Raw genomic sequence first — 18,156 nt, 5'->3', positions numbered from 1 at the left:
GAAACTGCTGGATGGGAGGAAAAAAACAAAAAACAAAACAAAACAGAAAATAATATCTATTTTTGTCCATCTCCTCTTGTGAGATACAAGAAGAAGAAAGGAGAACACAGCAGCAAGCAGACAGAAAGAGATGTGTGTGTGTGCGTGTGTGTGTGTGTCTGTGTGTGTGTGTGTGTGTGTGTGTGCGCGCACTTCCAGATTTCTCCATGTCCTCCTCTGTGATGCGGTGCTATGTTGGGCTGACACTCAAACACCATCCACTCTTAATTAGCGTTGCACTATCAGCAGGGAGCTCTCCCTCACTCCAACTCTCTTTCATCCATTCTTTTTCTTCTACAAGCAGCCTCAAACTCAGGGAATCACTTACAGTATAAACAGAAGGCACGCTCAGAAACAACAATGGGAATGTGCATCAGTAGCAATAATGTACCGTATTGTGTGCACGATCTTTGTGCATGCGTGCTGCACAAAGATCTGAAGGACCAACACTGTCTCATCAATGTGCTTATTAGAATACTGAGTTCAGATGCCAGAGTCATACACAAGGTGCCCTTTGGTCCTTTGATGCACTGACAGGCCGGTGAGTGGTAACCACTTTATTCTAGAGACTTACAGTACTGTGCAAAAGTCTTGAGCCACCCCATAATGCTTTCTTATAGTTCTCTTAAAACAATAGTTCTCCCAACTTTTTGAAGGTTTTTTCTTTTTAGACATTGGCTGCTTTTTCCACTCATTGTAAGTCCGGTCTTATCTGACCATTATTGGTTTAAGCCACTTAACACTGACCTATGAATCATTCAAGCATCAAAAATGCACCTAACTGAAGGAGGAATCAGTTTATACACTCTTTTACTAGAAGCCTGTAATAAAAACATATTCTTTCAATTTCTTTAGTCCAATATATGAAAGAAATTGCAAAAGAACAAACAAATTTTACAAGATCTGGGCTGAAAGTCAGTGATACAGAGATAAAACAGTGAGTGTCTACAGCCATCTGTAAAACACGGTGGAGGCTCTGTCATGATCTGGGATGCATTTTAATCAGTGATGTTGGGGATCTAGTCAAAATCGATGGAAATATGAAAGTACCATCAGATTTGATCCGCAATGCAACACCATCTGGAAATGACCATCTGTTGTTGATTGGAAATGGCTTGACAATAGCATGATCCCACACACACACAGTGCTAATGCCGTAAAAGCCGTAAAAGCAGACCTGCCAACATCCAAAGAAGAGCTTTGAATGTGCTTCAAAAAGCCCGGAGATCTATTCCTGAAGATTACTTCAAGAAATGACAAGAAAGCTGCCTCAGAGAGTTCAGACTGTGTCAAAGAATAAAGGCAGTCATGCCAGATATTGACTTTCAATGTGTATTTTCACATTTCAATAAATTTCCTGCTAAATGTTCCAATTTTCTATGAAAATATAAGGAAATGATGGGTGGCTAAAAACATTTGCACAGCACTATACTCGCTGCATTAGGAGGCTGTAGCAGAGCTCATGATAGTCAGCCCAGAGATTATGACTCACATCCCTTTGGGACCTTTTTGTTTTGCTCTTTTTATTGACTGAAAGAATAAAAAGCCGTTTTTTGTCTTTACTCACGCTTCTAGAGTTTCACACAAGCAACTCTGCACGTTACCGTGCACTAATGCCACAACCTGCTGCGCCAGGCTCCACATTTGAAGTGCACCTTGTGCATAAAGCGAGCCGCATCAGCAGCTTGGATAAGCAGCATTAATTGACGCCCCGCTAATGAGATCCGGATAGTAGTAAATCCGTAAATGACACAGACAACTCTTTACAGTGGTGATATTTTGCCCTTTCTTCTGTTACACTAAAGTGTCCACACCGTGTTTGCTTTCTGGTACTTTTGTTGGTGTCACGTTGCTGCTAAAACACACCCAGCAGACAGATTCTGCCCTGATCTTTTATTCACTACCACATTGGGTAGTTAATTTCTCCCTTTTCCAAAGAAAGCCACCTCAGAATTAAGAGGGCACATCCTTCATCACTGACCTGTTGCACAGTTTTAAAAAAAGTAAAGATTAGAATTGAATCTTCACCTCTCCACGTCGTCTCTCGGTTATCTCTCCCTTCATAATCTGCCTGTTTTATTTTATTTTTCCTATTATTTGTCCACAAGTCTTACCTGATGTAGTTGCTAGGAGACATGGGAAGCAAATGCAAACCCCTCGACATGCTGTTCTCTGTACCAATTGTCTGTTCTACTGCAGGTGTGGTTCTACAACCAGCTGCGGCACGCCGTGGTGTCCTTCTTTAGCGTGGCCAACAACGGCATCCTGAGAGGAAATCTGCCAGCGGGACAGGACCCGCGCCAGTACGGCATCTCCGTCACCAATCACCCCCTCAACCTCAGCAAAGAGGAGCTCGCCAGTGCGGCCATGTGAGTCATCGGGCAAAAAAACAGGGGTTAAAGCTTTCTTCTTAACCTCTTTATTAAGTTTTTGTTTGGGTCCATATTAGGAACAGGGCTTCTCAAATACTGAATAGTACATCATTTGGTTAGTATAACTGTCCAGAAAGGTAGTGTAGTGCTAGTACCTCACAAGAAAAGTAAAAATGTTCTGCATTTGAACTTGCGAGTTTGCATGTTCAAGTCCAAAAAAATAAAACCAACAACCCACGCACATGGAGTAAAACTGTGACTCCAGATTACCTTTAGATGTGGATGTGAGCCTGAGCCTTGGTTTGACTTCAAGCACAAGCAACTACGAGTATACTGGGAGAAAAGCCCCTAGCCTGCAGTTTTCTCCCAGCCTTTTGACGCGCGCAGCTACGACGATGCATTTTCTCATGTTTGAAAGAGCCGGTTTTTAATTTTCTGACACTGCATTATGAGATGCAGAGGAAAGAGACTGATGGTGACCGGGGAACCGCGACAGATAAGGCAAAGAGAGAGAGGGAGAGAGGAATGAAGTGAGGGGGAAGAAAAACAGCATAGACTGAGGGAAAGCAGATGAGTGGGAGACAATAAAGTAGACAGCAGAGAACAGACAGACAGATAAATGAGGGATCGCTTCGAGTGTGCGTAGATTTGGAGGCCCATGGGAGTTCCTCGCGAGGGTGTACCATTCCCTCCCAGAATGCTTTATCTTAAGGCGGATTTCTATGAGAGCTGGAGATTAATGACGTGCTAAATCATAATATATTGGCTCATACCATTCGGATATAATTGCTTTCTGTGTACGGCTCTGTCTTGTGTTCACAGCTAGTGTCTTTGAGCGGGATTGTATCCCGTAACGTCATCAATTTCCCGTTTGCAGCCCTCAGTGTGAGCGGCACATCTACTGTAAAGTAGTTAGATTACGTCCCTCTGCAGCACATCATCATACAGTGCCACGACCACAGCTCAGTAACTGCATTTCCATTCCACTTTCCCCCCGCTGCTCCAGCTCTCTCCCTCGGTCAGGTGTTTATGTGGTGATCAGGTGCTGACGACAGGCCTGAGTTAGAGAGGGGAAGACAGCGCCGGGGTTAGGGATAATTACGATATCCTGTAGGTTCAGGATGAGCCTCTTCTGCTCTCTCTAGCAGTCCGTGCAGAGCGTGAAGACTGCAATTTATGAACTGAGATTTTCAGATTGCCTCGGACACTCCTTCACCGCTGAATAAGAGCGAACATTGTAGGAGGGGAAAGGGCCATGGCTTCTAGAGCACCCAACTAAGCACAATTTGAAGCTCCACTTATCGAAATGTATATTTTATGACTATGGATCAGATGGCAGCGTGCGATATGAAAGGGTTTTTTTATATTTACAAACTGTAAACAGATCTTATAAAGTGGCAGCATGTAGCATCGGTAAGCTAGCAGACAGAGAGTTGTGCACATTAAAATCAAACTGAAGCGAGTAAATATTGTACTTATGTTCATTTGGTAGCCAAAAGCACACCTCTTTTTTTTAAACTCAGAGTGGTTTTTAAGGGGGGTTTAGACTTTACAGTTACAGCACTGTGCAAAACTCTTGAGCCACCCCTCTTACACATGCAATACAGCACATTTCTCCCTGTTTCCCTTCCTTACGAACAACTTCTTCACAGCTTTCCTTGCAACAAGCCCATTTCTGTTGAACAGTAGATGAATCAGCTGACGTCCCTTAGGTCCTGTGTCTGGTCTTTGCTGTATATTTTTTCACTGCTTCTTAAGGACATTGCTGTTAGATACTACATATCTGCTGTAAGTAGTTTTTAGATTTTCCACTTCCTGTTTTTGTCCTCCACTTGTCCTATTTCCACACTTTTTAGGAATAGCCTCGTTGGTGCAAAAATACAATTTTGGGCCTGTCAAGTGTGTTATCTTTGTAATTTTTCATAATCTCAGCTACAGAAATGTGAACAAATGTTGAACAACAAATGTTTTCTGCCCTGAAAATGGTCAAGTACAAGAACTGAATATGAGTGAAAAAGAAGCCAATGTCCAAAGAAAAACTCGAAGAAAGACCAGTTAATTGCAGCGAGCCAAAAAAGCCACAGTCACCAAAGGCCAAAAAAAGTATCCCGCCCATCCTGTCAAAATATTCTGAAATGCACCAACCTCGGCCCTAAATGAATCCCTGTCACTGACACTTCCACAATGTTATGGTGAGACCGTGGCTAAACCTGTAATTTCGATAATAATTCATCCCCATTGACTTGCTCCCTTGCTAGCTTTTGGACACCAGTATTTCACTGCACCGTCTAATTTGAAGTGACACTCCCCTCTAGTGTACTTCACAGCCTATTTCAATGCAAGCGATGTCATGAGCCACAGAATTGTGAAGGGCTGCGCAGGTAAAAAGAAAGTCGACGCTTACACCCACAGAAATTACCACTTCATTCCCACAAGGTCTCCGTGCTTTATCTCGCATCGGCACAGAAATGGAGCCTCCCGAAATGTCAGCGTTGGCGCCGTTTCATTATTGAGAGATATGCATTGCTTCTTAATTGCTGGGGAACATCAATTTGGCAACTGACAAAAATGTCTCATCTTGCTGCGCTTTTGAATTTGATGTGTAATTTATTTGCAATCAACGAATTATGACACTTTCTGTTCTTGCTGCTGTGCAAAAGTATGCTATTGATAATGTGCACATCACACAGCTTACCCTATGATTGTCTCTGGAGCTCTCTACCTGCATGTTGCTTCATAATAGAAATAATGACCGGAGTGTTGTACAGCCAATTTGTTATCTCGTGTTTTTAGCATCTTTTCAGCATAACAATCCCCTGCAGCCACCCTAAATAAAAAAAAATAATAAAAACTTAGGGAAAGCAACACAAACTATAAAGCTTTACTCCCACTGCACATCTTCCCTGCACTTGCATTAGTAGTTAATTAGCAGATTGCTTGTCCTCTTTTCACAGCAATTAACCACCTTCAAGCATTCAGCCTGCGATCATTCACAGCTTTGTCCCCTACATTACCTCCCTACCCAAACAGAGCACGCAGCCCTTGAAAACTGCTAGAAATGTGGGCTGGCACGCACTGCTGTTAATGATTTCATATTTACGTGTTCTAATTGCGCCTGGTTGGCGATGATAAATATGGACATGTAGCCACGCAGGGTAACTTATTTCATATGCTAATTAAGCAGCGGGAAGACTCGTGAAAGATTATCAGGAGGCAAGGGGTGAAGATTTGGGAGGGTTGTGGGGGTGGCTGGGGTGGTCAGAGTCACAGATCGCAGTTTAATCCAATGCTAAATGAGCAGACACAGTAAAGGACACTTCCAAAGGTAGCGTGGCATAAATAAAGACGCACGGCAGGGGAAATTTGAGAGATTTGTGTGTGACACAGATATTGTTGCAGATGAAAAAGTCTTCTAAGATTTTAGGATGTGCTGTTGGACAAGCTGGAAAGAGACAAAAAGGAGCCCTAAACGTGTCGTAGTTTCAGAAGGCAGGTGACATTTAAAAGCTTCTTTTTTTTAAATTCTATCAGGTACAAACAGCAATCAGTCAGTGCTGTAAAAGCTAGGCTAATTTAGACATCAATACTAACAAGAACATTGAAACATTAGTTATCTGACTTATTTTTGCAGGTGTAGCGGAATTAGTTTAAATGCATCGTTGCCTAGTGTTAAATTTGATTATGTCTTAATTACGGGAAATGAGCCAAAAGTTGTTTTGACATTGTTTCAAGTGTCATCGGGCTCATTTCCTGATAACAGCGAGAAACAACAGCAAACCTGCTGATTTTTTAACAGAAACTCTTAAAACTGGTTTTATACACACAAAAGACTGAATTTCGCCCACAGGACAGTCCGGACTCTTCCACGGCTGTTCTTTATTGTCATTGATGTCACAGCAGTGATGGCCTTGTGAATGATATTAGAGGTGGTAAATAGTGTGTTCTCATGAAAATAGAAAACCAAGTGCGCCCATATTCCCCAAGAAGTACATTAAAATACAGTAAATACCTCATAAGGATGGAAAGCCGAAGGTTCATGGACTGCAGTTCTGTATTTCATAAAGTCTGTTATTATATGTGTTATATCTCTCATACTGCAGTTCATGTGGATGATTTTATCCAAAGCACCTTACAGGCCCCGGGGACTTACTTCGTAGCTTTGGAAACCTAGTAGGTGCAACAGACTGATAAAAGATGGACGTAGCAAAAACGTGATGTGAATCAGAAACTACCCAACACCTCAGTTACACTGAAGTAAAAATAGGATGGGAACCTTCTTGTGACTAGGGAAAATTTGTGGTTGCCCAGTGAATACACTGACTTTTGTTGCCATCGGGGGTAGATTGCAAGTAGTTGGGATGGCCTGAGGTTGTGCCAGCAACACTGATTACACAGGTCACCTGGTGGGAGGCAACTTGTCTCCAAACTGTCACAGTCTGTCTCAGTTTAGCAAATAAGTGGAAGTTGTTTTGAAGATGGCAACTGACTGCGAGTGGTCACAGACATTTCAAAAGCAGGGATCGCGACATTCTGCTGCACGGCAACATCTGTTTATCCCCAGTGTGACTGCAGCATTACACCTACGTTCTTTCTAATGGCCAGCAGGGGGCGATTTCTCTCAATGCAAAATCATTTTGGGTTCTATAGAAATCTGTCAGAAAACGACCATTTGGACTGTATATATGTTCCTGATAGGTTTATGGTCCCAATTGCTTGTCTATAAACTCAGGAGGTCAGTCTCCGGACCTGCTTCACCTGCGCCGCTGTCGCTTTACACACGGTCAGGCTCCGGACCTGTGCAGGCGGAGGCCGACACAGTCCCATTTTATGTCCCTCAGTTTCTCAGTCAGATCATCAAGTCTCTTTGAAAACACCAAGAACCATCTTGGTGTTTTCAAAGAGACTTGATGATCAAGGATTGTGACTGTCTGGTGACAGTCACAATCCTTGATCATCAATCCTAAGCTTAGGATTGATCCTTGATCATCAATCCTAAGCTCAAGGGTTTGAACATGAATCTAAAAGAGTTTAAAACTAAAGGGTCACGGTAGCTGTGTCCATCTTTTATATACAGCCTGTGATAGTAGACAGAATGTAAATTCTAATGATTTTCTTTGTGTGCTCCATATATTTTCAAAGCCAACGTAGTCTACATCACCTCAAAATCAAACTTTATATTTAGCCCCATGGGCAAAGTTTAATATCCACTTTCTTTTGCCCTGATAGACCCCCTAATAGCTCGCCAGTCAACTTTTTCTATGCTGTGTCCTCTTCAATCACAGGGCCACAACCTCCACTGACGTTGTGGTGTCCATCTGCGTTATCTTTGCCATGTCCTTCATCCCTGCCAGCTTTGTCCTCTTCCTAATCCAAGAGAGGGTGAACAAAGCCAAGCATCTGCAATTTGTCAGTGGAGTAAACCCAGCTGTCTACTGGTTGGCCAATTTTGCCTGGGACATGGTAAGTACCAGCTTTATCTGACAGCTGTGTCTGCGCCTCAAATATTCTCTCTTTCTGAAGCTTCGGCTCTGTTACCTGACCCATTAAAGCCAGGTAAATACTGTGTAACATATACTATAATGTGATTCACCCCAGCAGTTTTTGCCTGCTTTATTTTATACTACCCTTGTAATATACTACTTTGGGCCTTTTTTTGCCCACCTAAGGCTAAATGTAAAAATATCCATCCACTGTAATTGACAATGTAGCTTTGACACTGCTGGCTACTGGGAAAAGCTTCACCTGAGACAGTTATTGGCTGAGGCGTAATTATCGACAGCAGCTGCCCCTGCTGGTTATGCTCAACAGGCTTACCGGCAGTTTCCCCGAGGCATAATGGAAGTAAACATTTCATCAGGTACCTTTGGTAAAGAAATTGCATCAGGACACTCATCATTATGGTGGATAAATGCTGTCTGGGTGGAAGACAAATGCACCTAAGGAGCCTGTCTAATGATTCTAGCCCGAAGCACCCCGCATTACCATGCATGCTCTATCAACAATAAGGATATTACGGTGAATCCAGTCTGAAAGCTCTTTAATATTTCAGTCTTAACTTTTTCTGTAATAAACATGTATCATTGTAACCTGATACATTGTATGTCTATTATCTGCAGTATTCCATTTATTCGCCAGGGGGGATATTAATCCGAAGGGTGATTATATAATAATAGCATCATCAGTTATGTTTGTTTACTTCTGTAGGGGAAAAAAAAAGTCTAGTAAAAAGCGTCCTGTCTGGTTTGATTTGAAGTTGAATGGATTTAAACAATCGTTGGATAAATATTAGTCTTAGATCAAAATTTTATAGAGCCATTGTACATGCATCCAATTCAGCGTGTCATTGAGCGACCGCTTGCTTCAAACACACGACAATCAGATGGCTTTGTTATTCACTGGATTAATTAGAAAACTAAAGCCGGATACATTCGCTAATTAAAAAGTCATCTACACATATTATAATTACACGGTCATTCAGTTGGCGTAAAAAAACAACAACGCTTTAATGGAGTCGTAACCGCCCTAAAGAGTGACTTTTAAGCCTGTGCTGGCCTGTGCTTTATTTTGGCGTGTGTGTTTGTGTTTACAGTGTAACTACATCGTCCCCTGCTTCATCGTGATTGTGATCTTCCTCGCCTTCCAACAAAAAGCCTATGTTTCCCCTCCTAACCTGCCGGCTTTGATTCTCTTGCTTTTTTTTTATGGGTGAGTAAATTAAGAATATATCCTTCCAATATTCATTCATGAAATCATTTAAAGTAGTTCACTCCACATGTGTGTACCGTATACTTTATTATACATTTTTTCATTGCGCACTTACTGAAATCTACAGTCTCTTTACATGATGTGTTTGAATAAATATTAAAATTAAAATGTCAAATGCATTAGTGCGCCACCATATCAAAGTTCTCATGTATTTATTTGTTATGTAAATGACATATTTCAGAGTAGCTCAGAGAATTATGGCGTGCCCAGATTTCTGGGACGGGCTGTCTTTTAAAATTCATTGATTGACTTCTGAACACTTCAGATATCCACAATAGAAAGCTGTCATACTAGTGCAGGTATTGGCTGAAATGTAAGTACGCACTGTAATATTTTGTTGGCCTACCTTTAGCTCTGATGACGGCACGTTAGAGGTTTGCCGTGACAAAGTAAAGGGATTAAGATCTCAGTGGGGTTAAGGTGAGGTCTCCACAGTGGTGTTCGATCCATCTGTGAAAAGGACGTTTTACTTTCACTGAACCCATCTTTCACAATTTGAGCCCGATAAATCCTGGCATTGTCATCTTGGAACATGTCCACGCCGTCGGAAAAAAGAAGAAATTCATTAATGGAGAAACTCTGGTCGATCAGTAAATTCAGGTAGTTAGCTGACTGCGTTTTTGAGGAGATAATGTTGCTGAATGTTGACCAACTGAAGCAACCTGAGATCAGGCTTTTACTGTAAGCACGAGGCGTGATGATGCATCACTTCACCCGCCTCTCTTCTTAACCTGATGTGCCAGCACTCAGGAACAGGGTAAATCTGGACTCATCAGACCACATGACTGTTCTCCATCGCTCCAGAGTCCAACCTTTAAACATCCCTGGTGAACTGAATTGTTTTTTTCCCCAAGTAGCCAAACTGATAAGTGGTTTTCTTAAGGCCAGACAACTGTTTAGTCCTGATCCCTGGAGTTCTCTTTACATTGTGTGTGTATAAATGCTTTTACTTAGCTGTGAGTTCAACTATTAATTTGACCTCTGATCATGATCAGTCATGATTTTCATATTTCTTCTTTGAGTCCCTTCAGCCTTTTGTACTGTGTTGAATAAAATTCTGAATTGTTTGCTTGATACAGACCATTAAATCTGGCCCTTCTGAAACAGAGAACATCTTTTCCACGACCACAGGATGTGTCTTTTTACGTTGTTGTTTAAGAAATGAGAAGCTACTCACTTCGGTCAGTCAGTTGAGGTTAAATAAGCTGTTTCCAGCTGAAACGTGTCATTATATTACATTTTAGAGATCAACCACAGAAATTAAGGAAGCAACAGACCTGTTCATCTCACATGTGCACCTTTAACACTTGATTAAAGTTTACCTTCAAAGTTTGTGTTATTATTCATTGTTGAACCAGCTCAGTCCTTTCCACGCTGTAGGAGAACTTTAAAAGTGCACTACCACAGAATCACCAGCTAAGAGGCATTAGCTCACTTCCACGCTACTCACACTTCCTCAGGCACTTTGTTAATTTGAACTATTAAGACTTTCCCAAATGAAGATGACATTTGGCAAATTTCCCTCCCCCGTACCCTTAATGAAGAGTTTGGACACCTCACAAAATGTCAGTAAATATGTGGTATGATGACCATTTGAACAGGTTCTAGCAGGTAGTAAGCTGTACAGGTAAAGACTGCCCTTTTGTTGCATAACCAGTCATTTTGTCCTAAAAGCCATTTGAAGTATGACAGAAACCATTCAGTTCAGGAAAAGGGGGGGTTTCTCCTTTTAGGTGTCCAAGGGGTAAATAGTTATCTGTGACAGTGTCAAAAAGTCCCACAAAGCCAGAGTAATCGAAGAACTGACGTTTATGCCACTAATCTTTAATTCATATCTCCAATTCAATCCAGTGCATTTATTATAACGTATTTTGTACATTTTTCACAATAGTTTGTACTTTGTGTAATACTTATACTACGTCCATTGAAAGATGCACCAGTGCACACAAATAAGTTAGTAATACTAGTCATTGGAAGTGACACACACCAAACCCTAAGCCTAACTATGATCACGTCCTAATCCCCAACCCTGACCCTGACCACATCGGTCGGCTTTTTCCACCCTGCAAACCTATGACATCGCAACATTGATGATTGGTCACTTGCAATGTTGCAACTGGACCAACATTGGTTTTGATGATCCAGGAAGAACACCACCGCAGGGATATCAGATACAGCTATAGTGAAGGAGACATGCTGTATAGCTTACCTCGTACAAACAGGTCTGTGTGCTTGTCAGAGTGAGGCTGCAGTCTGTTTCCAAAGATTCCTAATCTAAAAAGAACTGAATCAGAAAGTTACACACACGCCTCTGAAGTAGGTCAAACTGAGACTCCAGCACTTGAGTAAATGTAATGAGATCAAAACGTGTTACTTTCAAATTACATTCAAAGGTCTGGTTTTATGACAGGGGTTGGCACCGTGGCACCGCAACGCCAGTGCCTCACTTGATCTGCTTGTGATACCGAGCTTGAACCGCTGACTGCCGAGCGTGGGCAGCATTCAGTTTGCAGTGCTTTCATGGGTCACTTACTGAAAATGCAAATGATCAGAGGAGGCCATCAAATGGCACAGCTGACCTGGTAATCCGCATTCGTGAATCGAAAATAGCAAGGATTCTGTAGCTGCTAGCATGACATTTGCCATTATACAAATTGCCCTCGGAGAGTTCAACGAGCATGGATCACACTGGAGATCACCTTTTGTTATTTAAACTTCTATATTTTCAATTTTGTAACACTGCTTTACTTTGGTTTGTGTGTTTTTTTTTTTTAAGCTGGGCTATCACGCCCATGATGTACCCGTTCTCCTTCATCTTCAGCGTGCCCAGCACAGCTTACGTGGTGTTGACCTGCATCAACCTCTTCATTGGTATTAACAGCAGCGTGGCCACCTTTATCATGGAGCTCTTCAATGATGATGTAAGTGTCATCCTCACCACACGCTCACACACGCATACAGAGTCTGTGCGGACGGAAAAGTGGGAGACACACATGCATGCATGCACATTTTTAACGCGACAGGCGACACACTTCCTGTGAAACAGCAGGCGCAGACTTTCAGACTCCATAAAAATGATATTTATGCAGAAGCTATAGCTGCGGATGGCTAATTGACTTGAATCATAGATAAACGCTCAGTGTTTTTCCATTTTTTTTCCAAAGCAAAAGCTTCCACGCGCGTGGGTGGGGTGTGTGCCCACCTGGTATAACTTTTAATATATTTCCTTTATCCTCTCAAGGATTTTTCAAAGGAATTATTTTGCCTATTCTTTTTAATGTTAAATCGTTTGCTGAGAATTGGGTCTTCAGAGAACTTTGCTCATCCATCTTTCAGCAAGTGTTCATTTTAACTGCAAGCTGCTCCAGTCTCAGTGGAATCAAAAGACATAGACACCAAAAACGAGCTAAATAAGAAATGCAGAGCTCGGTTTGGAGAGAGACAGACTGTCAGTCATTGTACTGTTTTATTAGAATTTAAATAAATTACATAAAAAAGAAAATATCTGAATACGCAATTTGTGCAAACAGCCAGGACTCAGACAGCACAACCTCAAGTTTTTGAAACAATTTCTCTACTTTTCTGACATCTTTCTCGTTTGTTCTCTGATTTGAATACGTCTAAACACATTTGCAGCCTTAATTGTTATTTGCACGATTCCCATGCATCGCCCGCTCTCTCATTTGGTTTTTTTCCCACCCCACCACGTATTTTTAGCCTCGTGCTGATCAGTCATCCCTTGTCAACAGACACAAGAACACGGTGCGGTGACGAGCCGCGTTTGCATCTGACGCTTCATCAGAATGTCTCCCACATCCCCGATCTGCCACTTCAGACGCAGCGTAATGTCGTCTCAAAGACTCAAAGAGTCTGCCCCCTCCGACACGCCTGCCTGTGACTTGATCTTCTGGCGCCCGCTCCGTGATGGCATGGGATGTTTCCTGTCTCCTAACGAGGCGGCCTCATTTGCATCGTGATTTCATTATCGCCGACATTCATCATCAATTTGTATTTTTCACGAGCGCGTCTCTCCTCCAAGAAAGTCACTGTGGTCATTTTGTTGTGTCTGCATTCTCTTTATTTATTGATGCGACGTTAGCGGAGCGTATTACTCATAAAGGGCGCCATTCCCGATAATTTAATGGACAGCGCTTTGCCCACGGGCCGGTGTAAAGGGACGGATTTACTGCCCACTTCGCTCGATTGAGGCATTAGGAGCAGCGTGTTTCTCTGAGGCTCGATGGGGACGGAGGTCCGAGATAATTCTGCTAATCTGACCCAATTTCGCCGCTGATAAGAGTCTGATGGGTCAATATGAATCAACTTACATGTTACAGCTCTCCAGGTTTCCATGTCTCCCCCAGTTCAGAGCTGATATCTCCCCGGAACAGACTCTTCACAAACTAGCTAGCGCAGATATGACAGTGCCCCGACGTGCTCCAGTTCAACAGAAACGGCAGATCCTGCACATGACAGCTCTATCCAGCCTTCTCCTCTCGCAGCTTCTGCGATTTCAAAGCTGCGCCTCATCACTTTCAGGCTCCTCGGCGGCGGCGGCGACGATATTTAAACAGTGTCGCTCAAAAGTAAAGCTTCCGGCTTTCAGTCTGTTTTCTCTTTTCAAGCACTGGGTGAATCTAGATCCCTTTTGGGCATAGCACCATTTTTCCAGGGGAGAAAATGGGAAGAAGGGAAAAAAATTATAGCAGAGTGGGAAAGCAGCGCTGCAGTGTTATAGACTTGGTGCCCTAGTTTTGTCTTGAGACCAATGGGAGATTTTCTTTCCCTCAGGACTGTCCAACTCCCTGTGGATTGCATCAATCCCAGCCTGCCTTGTACGCTTGAAGCGCTGTCTGAGTCAATACTTCCACCACGTGCCTCTAAGAGATAACCGCAGGCACCCATAGATTTTCCAGGATAAATGTATCGGTGTGGTGGCGTGGCCAGGTACCGCTTACCTCATGTAGTGTAATTGGAGTACATTGTTTTAAGTCCAGAAGAATTTATCGACGCTGTGCTTAAAACAGGCAAAGGTTTAATGTAGTCGATTGCTCACGACAGAACTCCTACAGTATCTCAAAACCACAGGAATATCATCTCTTGAAAAAATCTTCCCCAGCTGTTTGTGCCATACATCCTCTGTTTGTCTCCTTTCATTGTGATTCGCAGCATTATGAATGAAGCCACGCTGTGGGAATGAGCACGTGTAGGGATATGGGTCAGATAAGCACAGCGCAGACAATACCACCTTTAAAAACCATTTGAAAATGATGTATGGGCCCATAGCGCAAACACAAGGGGGGAAATTGTCCGGCGTTTTATCATCTTCGACAAAGAAGCTCTTAGATCTCCTTGATGAACACCCAGTCAGGAGGAGATATGTTATTTCATGTATCGATCTCAAATTAGGTCTCGCTGCTTTTTGCATTCCTCTGCCAGATGGATGGGCTGCTCTCAGCCAAGGTCATAGCTGTTGTTTATTTATTTAACTTTCTTATCTCTGTTTAGGCTTAGTGTTGAATCTAAAGAATAGAGGTGCCTTTAGCAAATTCCCCGATGCTTGCATTCGAGTGGTTACATACATTGTGAACATCCTGGGGGATAAAAATATGTTTGCAAACGTCAAGAAAAGAACTTTGAGGGTAAACTTGTTTTCTGCTACAGCAAATTGTTGCAGTAAAGTATATCTTTCCTCCATATACTGTCAGTAAAGGCAATCAAGTAATTGGCTACAGAGAAAATACTAATACACAAATATAAATTAGCGATTTAAATGATACCATTAAACCATTTTTCTCCTTAGTAAGCAGGGTTCAAGTGTTCAAAAAAAATGTTGGTGTTACCAGTAACAAGATGCACCAATTTTTGTTGAATATGCATTGTTATTGCAGCTCTTCTTACCCTCCTGTCCTCAAGCAAATGTATAGGTGTAGATAAAAGAAATGATGAATTGCTGCTGAACATCTAAAGACGTCTAAAGGTTTGCGTCGACATCGTGATCAATGAGACCTTTTCATCACGGTCTTGAATCTGCCCGAGAGAACTAGGCCAGCGAACACTTATTGTAGTGTGTAAGTTTGTAAGTTGGATTGTTGTTCGTCTCATTCAGATGACCTCAAACACATATCGGAACATTTCCTGTTACGAGAATTATTATACAGTAAAAATCTTAGAGCGTTTTATTACTATTCCATTTTATTTTATCAATGACAAGGACCTTTCATACAAAGTATCCCCATATAGTCATGGGAAAAAGAAAAGTACACCTATGTGAGTTCTAAGGTTGTAGATATCCTTTGCGACACATTTTCACTCTTTTTCAGCCATTCTGTTGTAGATTCGATTGGAATCTTTGTCCTGCTAAATGATCCAGTTTCAGTCAAGCTTTTGCAGACTGATGGTCTCACATTTGGAAGACATTTGTTTTGCAGTCCTGTGGCTGTAAAACAAGCCCAAATCATCACCCCTCCACCACCGTGCTTTCAAGTTTATTCCCCCTCAGTCTGCATTAAGCAGTAATTGGAGAGTCAAACCTCTAAACTCATATAGAAGCAGTGAGGGTGGAGTTTTTGTTAAATGAAGAATGGCTGTGTATATGTCATGTTTTGTAGTTCATCCGAGGTTGCATTTGCATGATTTTAAGCTCTGATAAATCAAACCTTAGAACTGATACAGAGTGTACTTTCTCTTTAGCATGGCCGCAGATCTTTAGCTATATTTGGAGCTACTGTACATTAGTATCTTTGTCCCCTTTGTGATCAGATTTGTTCCTGGCTCCAATGATCACAGGGATAAGGAGAGGCAGTGAAAGCAAGAGTGCAAAAGCTAGATAGGATCAGTAATACATCTGTCTGCTGAATATGGAAGCAGCATGTGGTTAGCTTAGTATGAATGCAGGAAGGAGCTAGCTTGAGGACACCTGTAAGTTACTAAAGCAAGGCAGATATACAGCAGCAGCACCATATATATTCTTAATGTGCACAGGCTAAATGTGCCCCCACACCTCCTTAGGAGAAAAAAAAAGTCGTCAACAGTTTTATTTTTATTTTTTTTTCTTTGTCTGCCTTTCCCCCTCGATCACGGTCTCACTTCCCACCTGCTAATATCTGACAGAGTATGTTGTCTTATTTAAAAAGTGTCATGTTTTTCTTGCATTTACACAATAAGCTGACATCCAGTGAAAGTGCAGACTGAAATATCTTTAAATCTGGCTTTTTATTAAGGCTGGCAGACTCATAAGGCCTCACACTCGCATTGTAACTGCCAATTGAAAGCTTAGTCACTGAAACTAATTTCACAGAGCTGTTACACGCATGCATGAATAAATTCTGTGACAATAATGGCCATCATTTGGAAATCTTGCACACAGCTTTAACAAATCGCACCTCTGCCGCCGCCCCACCTAATCTCGCAGACTCGCCCAGAAAACAGAAATGATGAATTTGTAGTCTCCATCCATGTATGCAAGAGCTTTGAAGACTATGCAGCAATAGAGCACTATGCATAATGCATGAACTCGGTTGTGAAGCCACAGTAATATGTTGCCCTTTTGCTCTGCCTTCTCCTGTTTTACCCCCTCTCCTGTACTTCCTTCCTCGCTTGTGCCAGTTCGTTACAGCCTGGTCCGCTGTGTCTTAATTTAATTAATTGTTGCTTTTGTACTTTATTAAGCTGTCAGTGTTCTAACCACCGGCAGGTCAAATGTGGAGAGAAAGGAACTGTACAAATTTAGAAAGGAAAAAAAAGTTGTGTGGAAATACGCTGTCAAGACTTTATTACTGCCTATGCCTTGTGAAACACTGAAACAATGTGCTTTGGGTTTGTGTTTGTGTTTTTTGTTGTTGTGGTGCTTTATCAGAAGAACCAAAAGAAGACAGAGTACCTGTGCTTTTCTTCCTCCCACCTGTGACTCTTTGGTGTCTGGGTGTTTCCTCTACCTTTAGTTATGATTTTAAGGATGAGCATCTGCTTCCCTGAGCATCAACTCATCTGTTTGTGTTTGCACATACTGAGCTCTACTGTACGTGCTCCCCCCCACAGATCACACAGTACGTTCCCTGACGTCTCCTAAATTCCAGCATGGAGAAGGTAGATGAACCTTGATGCACCGAGTTCCCTCGGCATGCTATTTGGTGCACCGCAATACACCCGTGCTCAGCGTGCAAGCACAGCGCAGGATGTTTGTTAATTATCTGCACTTGCATCAGGGAGCTTCAAGCTATTTTCCAAAGCTCTCACTCTGGCTCTGCTGATTCAGGCCTAGAATTGTCAACATATTGAGCTTGTAACTGTGCAATTCCCAGTCAGGGTTTAAATAGCCAAAACGTCCTCGTGCCACTAATGTGTATCCTGTGTGTCTGTGTGCATTTTTCTCAACAGAATATCACCTATATCAACAACATAGTGAAGCAGGTGCTGCTGATATTCCCACACTTCTGTCTGGGCAGAGGGCTGATTGACATGGCCAAGAACCAGGCAACGGCCACACTCTTCAGCAACTTTGGTGAGAGGATGATATTATAGCATGGAATACAGAAAGGACTAAACTGTCTCACACATTAGTGCTAGATTTTAAGATGTTAAATGGGTTCATGTGCTTTGGACAGTGACACCGCAGTGGTCAATGAAGATGTGATTGAAGCCCAGACGTTCAGGTTTAATTCAAGGGGTTTGGCAAAGGTACTGCATTAACAGTTCGGGAATCATATTTTTATGCAGTCCCGGATTTTTAGCGGCTTAAATTTCATTGTCTTGTGAGACCTTTTGCCTAGAATTCTAATATGAGGTCCAAAGGACATAGATGTAAATAAGGGAGGCCATCATTAGGCTGAAAAACCCCCAAAATCCAGCAGAAACACCACAAGGCCTGAAAAGACCACAGAAGAAAGTGGATGATCTTTCCATCGTTAAAAAAATTCCCTTCACAAGATCCAGCTTAGTTGAGACCACTCTCAACAGGTAGGTATGCCATCGTCAAAGT

The 18,156-nt window shown here is 42.2% G+C and overlaps 1 protein-coding gene across 1 annotated transcript in view; it reads left to right on the top strand.

Annotated features, from left to right (window-relative positions):
• LOC102789175 (phospholipid-transporting ATPase ABCA1) overlaps window positions 1–18,156 on the top strand; it is a 180,025-nt gene that overhangs the window by 118,807 nt on the left and 43,062 nt on the right. Inside the window, exons 35-39 of the mRNA XM_087838332.1 lie at window positions 2,239–2,408; window positions 7,694–7,871; window positions 9,001–9,116; window positions 11,953–12,097; window positions 17,556–17,679. Of these exons, the coding sequence (XP_087694458.1) occupies window positions 2,239–2,408; window positions 7,694–7,871; window positions 9,001–9,116; window positions 11,953–12,097; window positions 17,556–17,679 (733 nt within the window). The remainder of the gene's footprint in view (window positions 1–2,238; window positions 2,409–7,693; window positions 7,872–9,000; window positions 9,117–11,952; window positions 12,098–17,555; window positions 17,680–18,156) is intronic.

Source organism: Neolamprologus brichardi, chromosome 3 (genome assembly GCF_056152115.1).
Source record: "Neolamprologus brichardi isolate AB-2024 chromosome 3, ASM5615211v1, whole genome shotgun sequence".
Classification (NCBI taxonomy): Eukaryota; Metazoa; Chordata; class Actinopteri; order Cichliformes; family Cichlidae; genus Neolamprologus; species Neolamprologus brichardi.
Note: the sequence above shows the minus strand (reverse complement) of the source record. Positions and strands in the feature narration are given on the sequence as shown.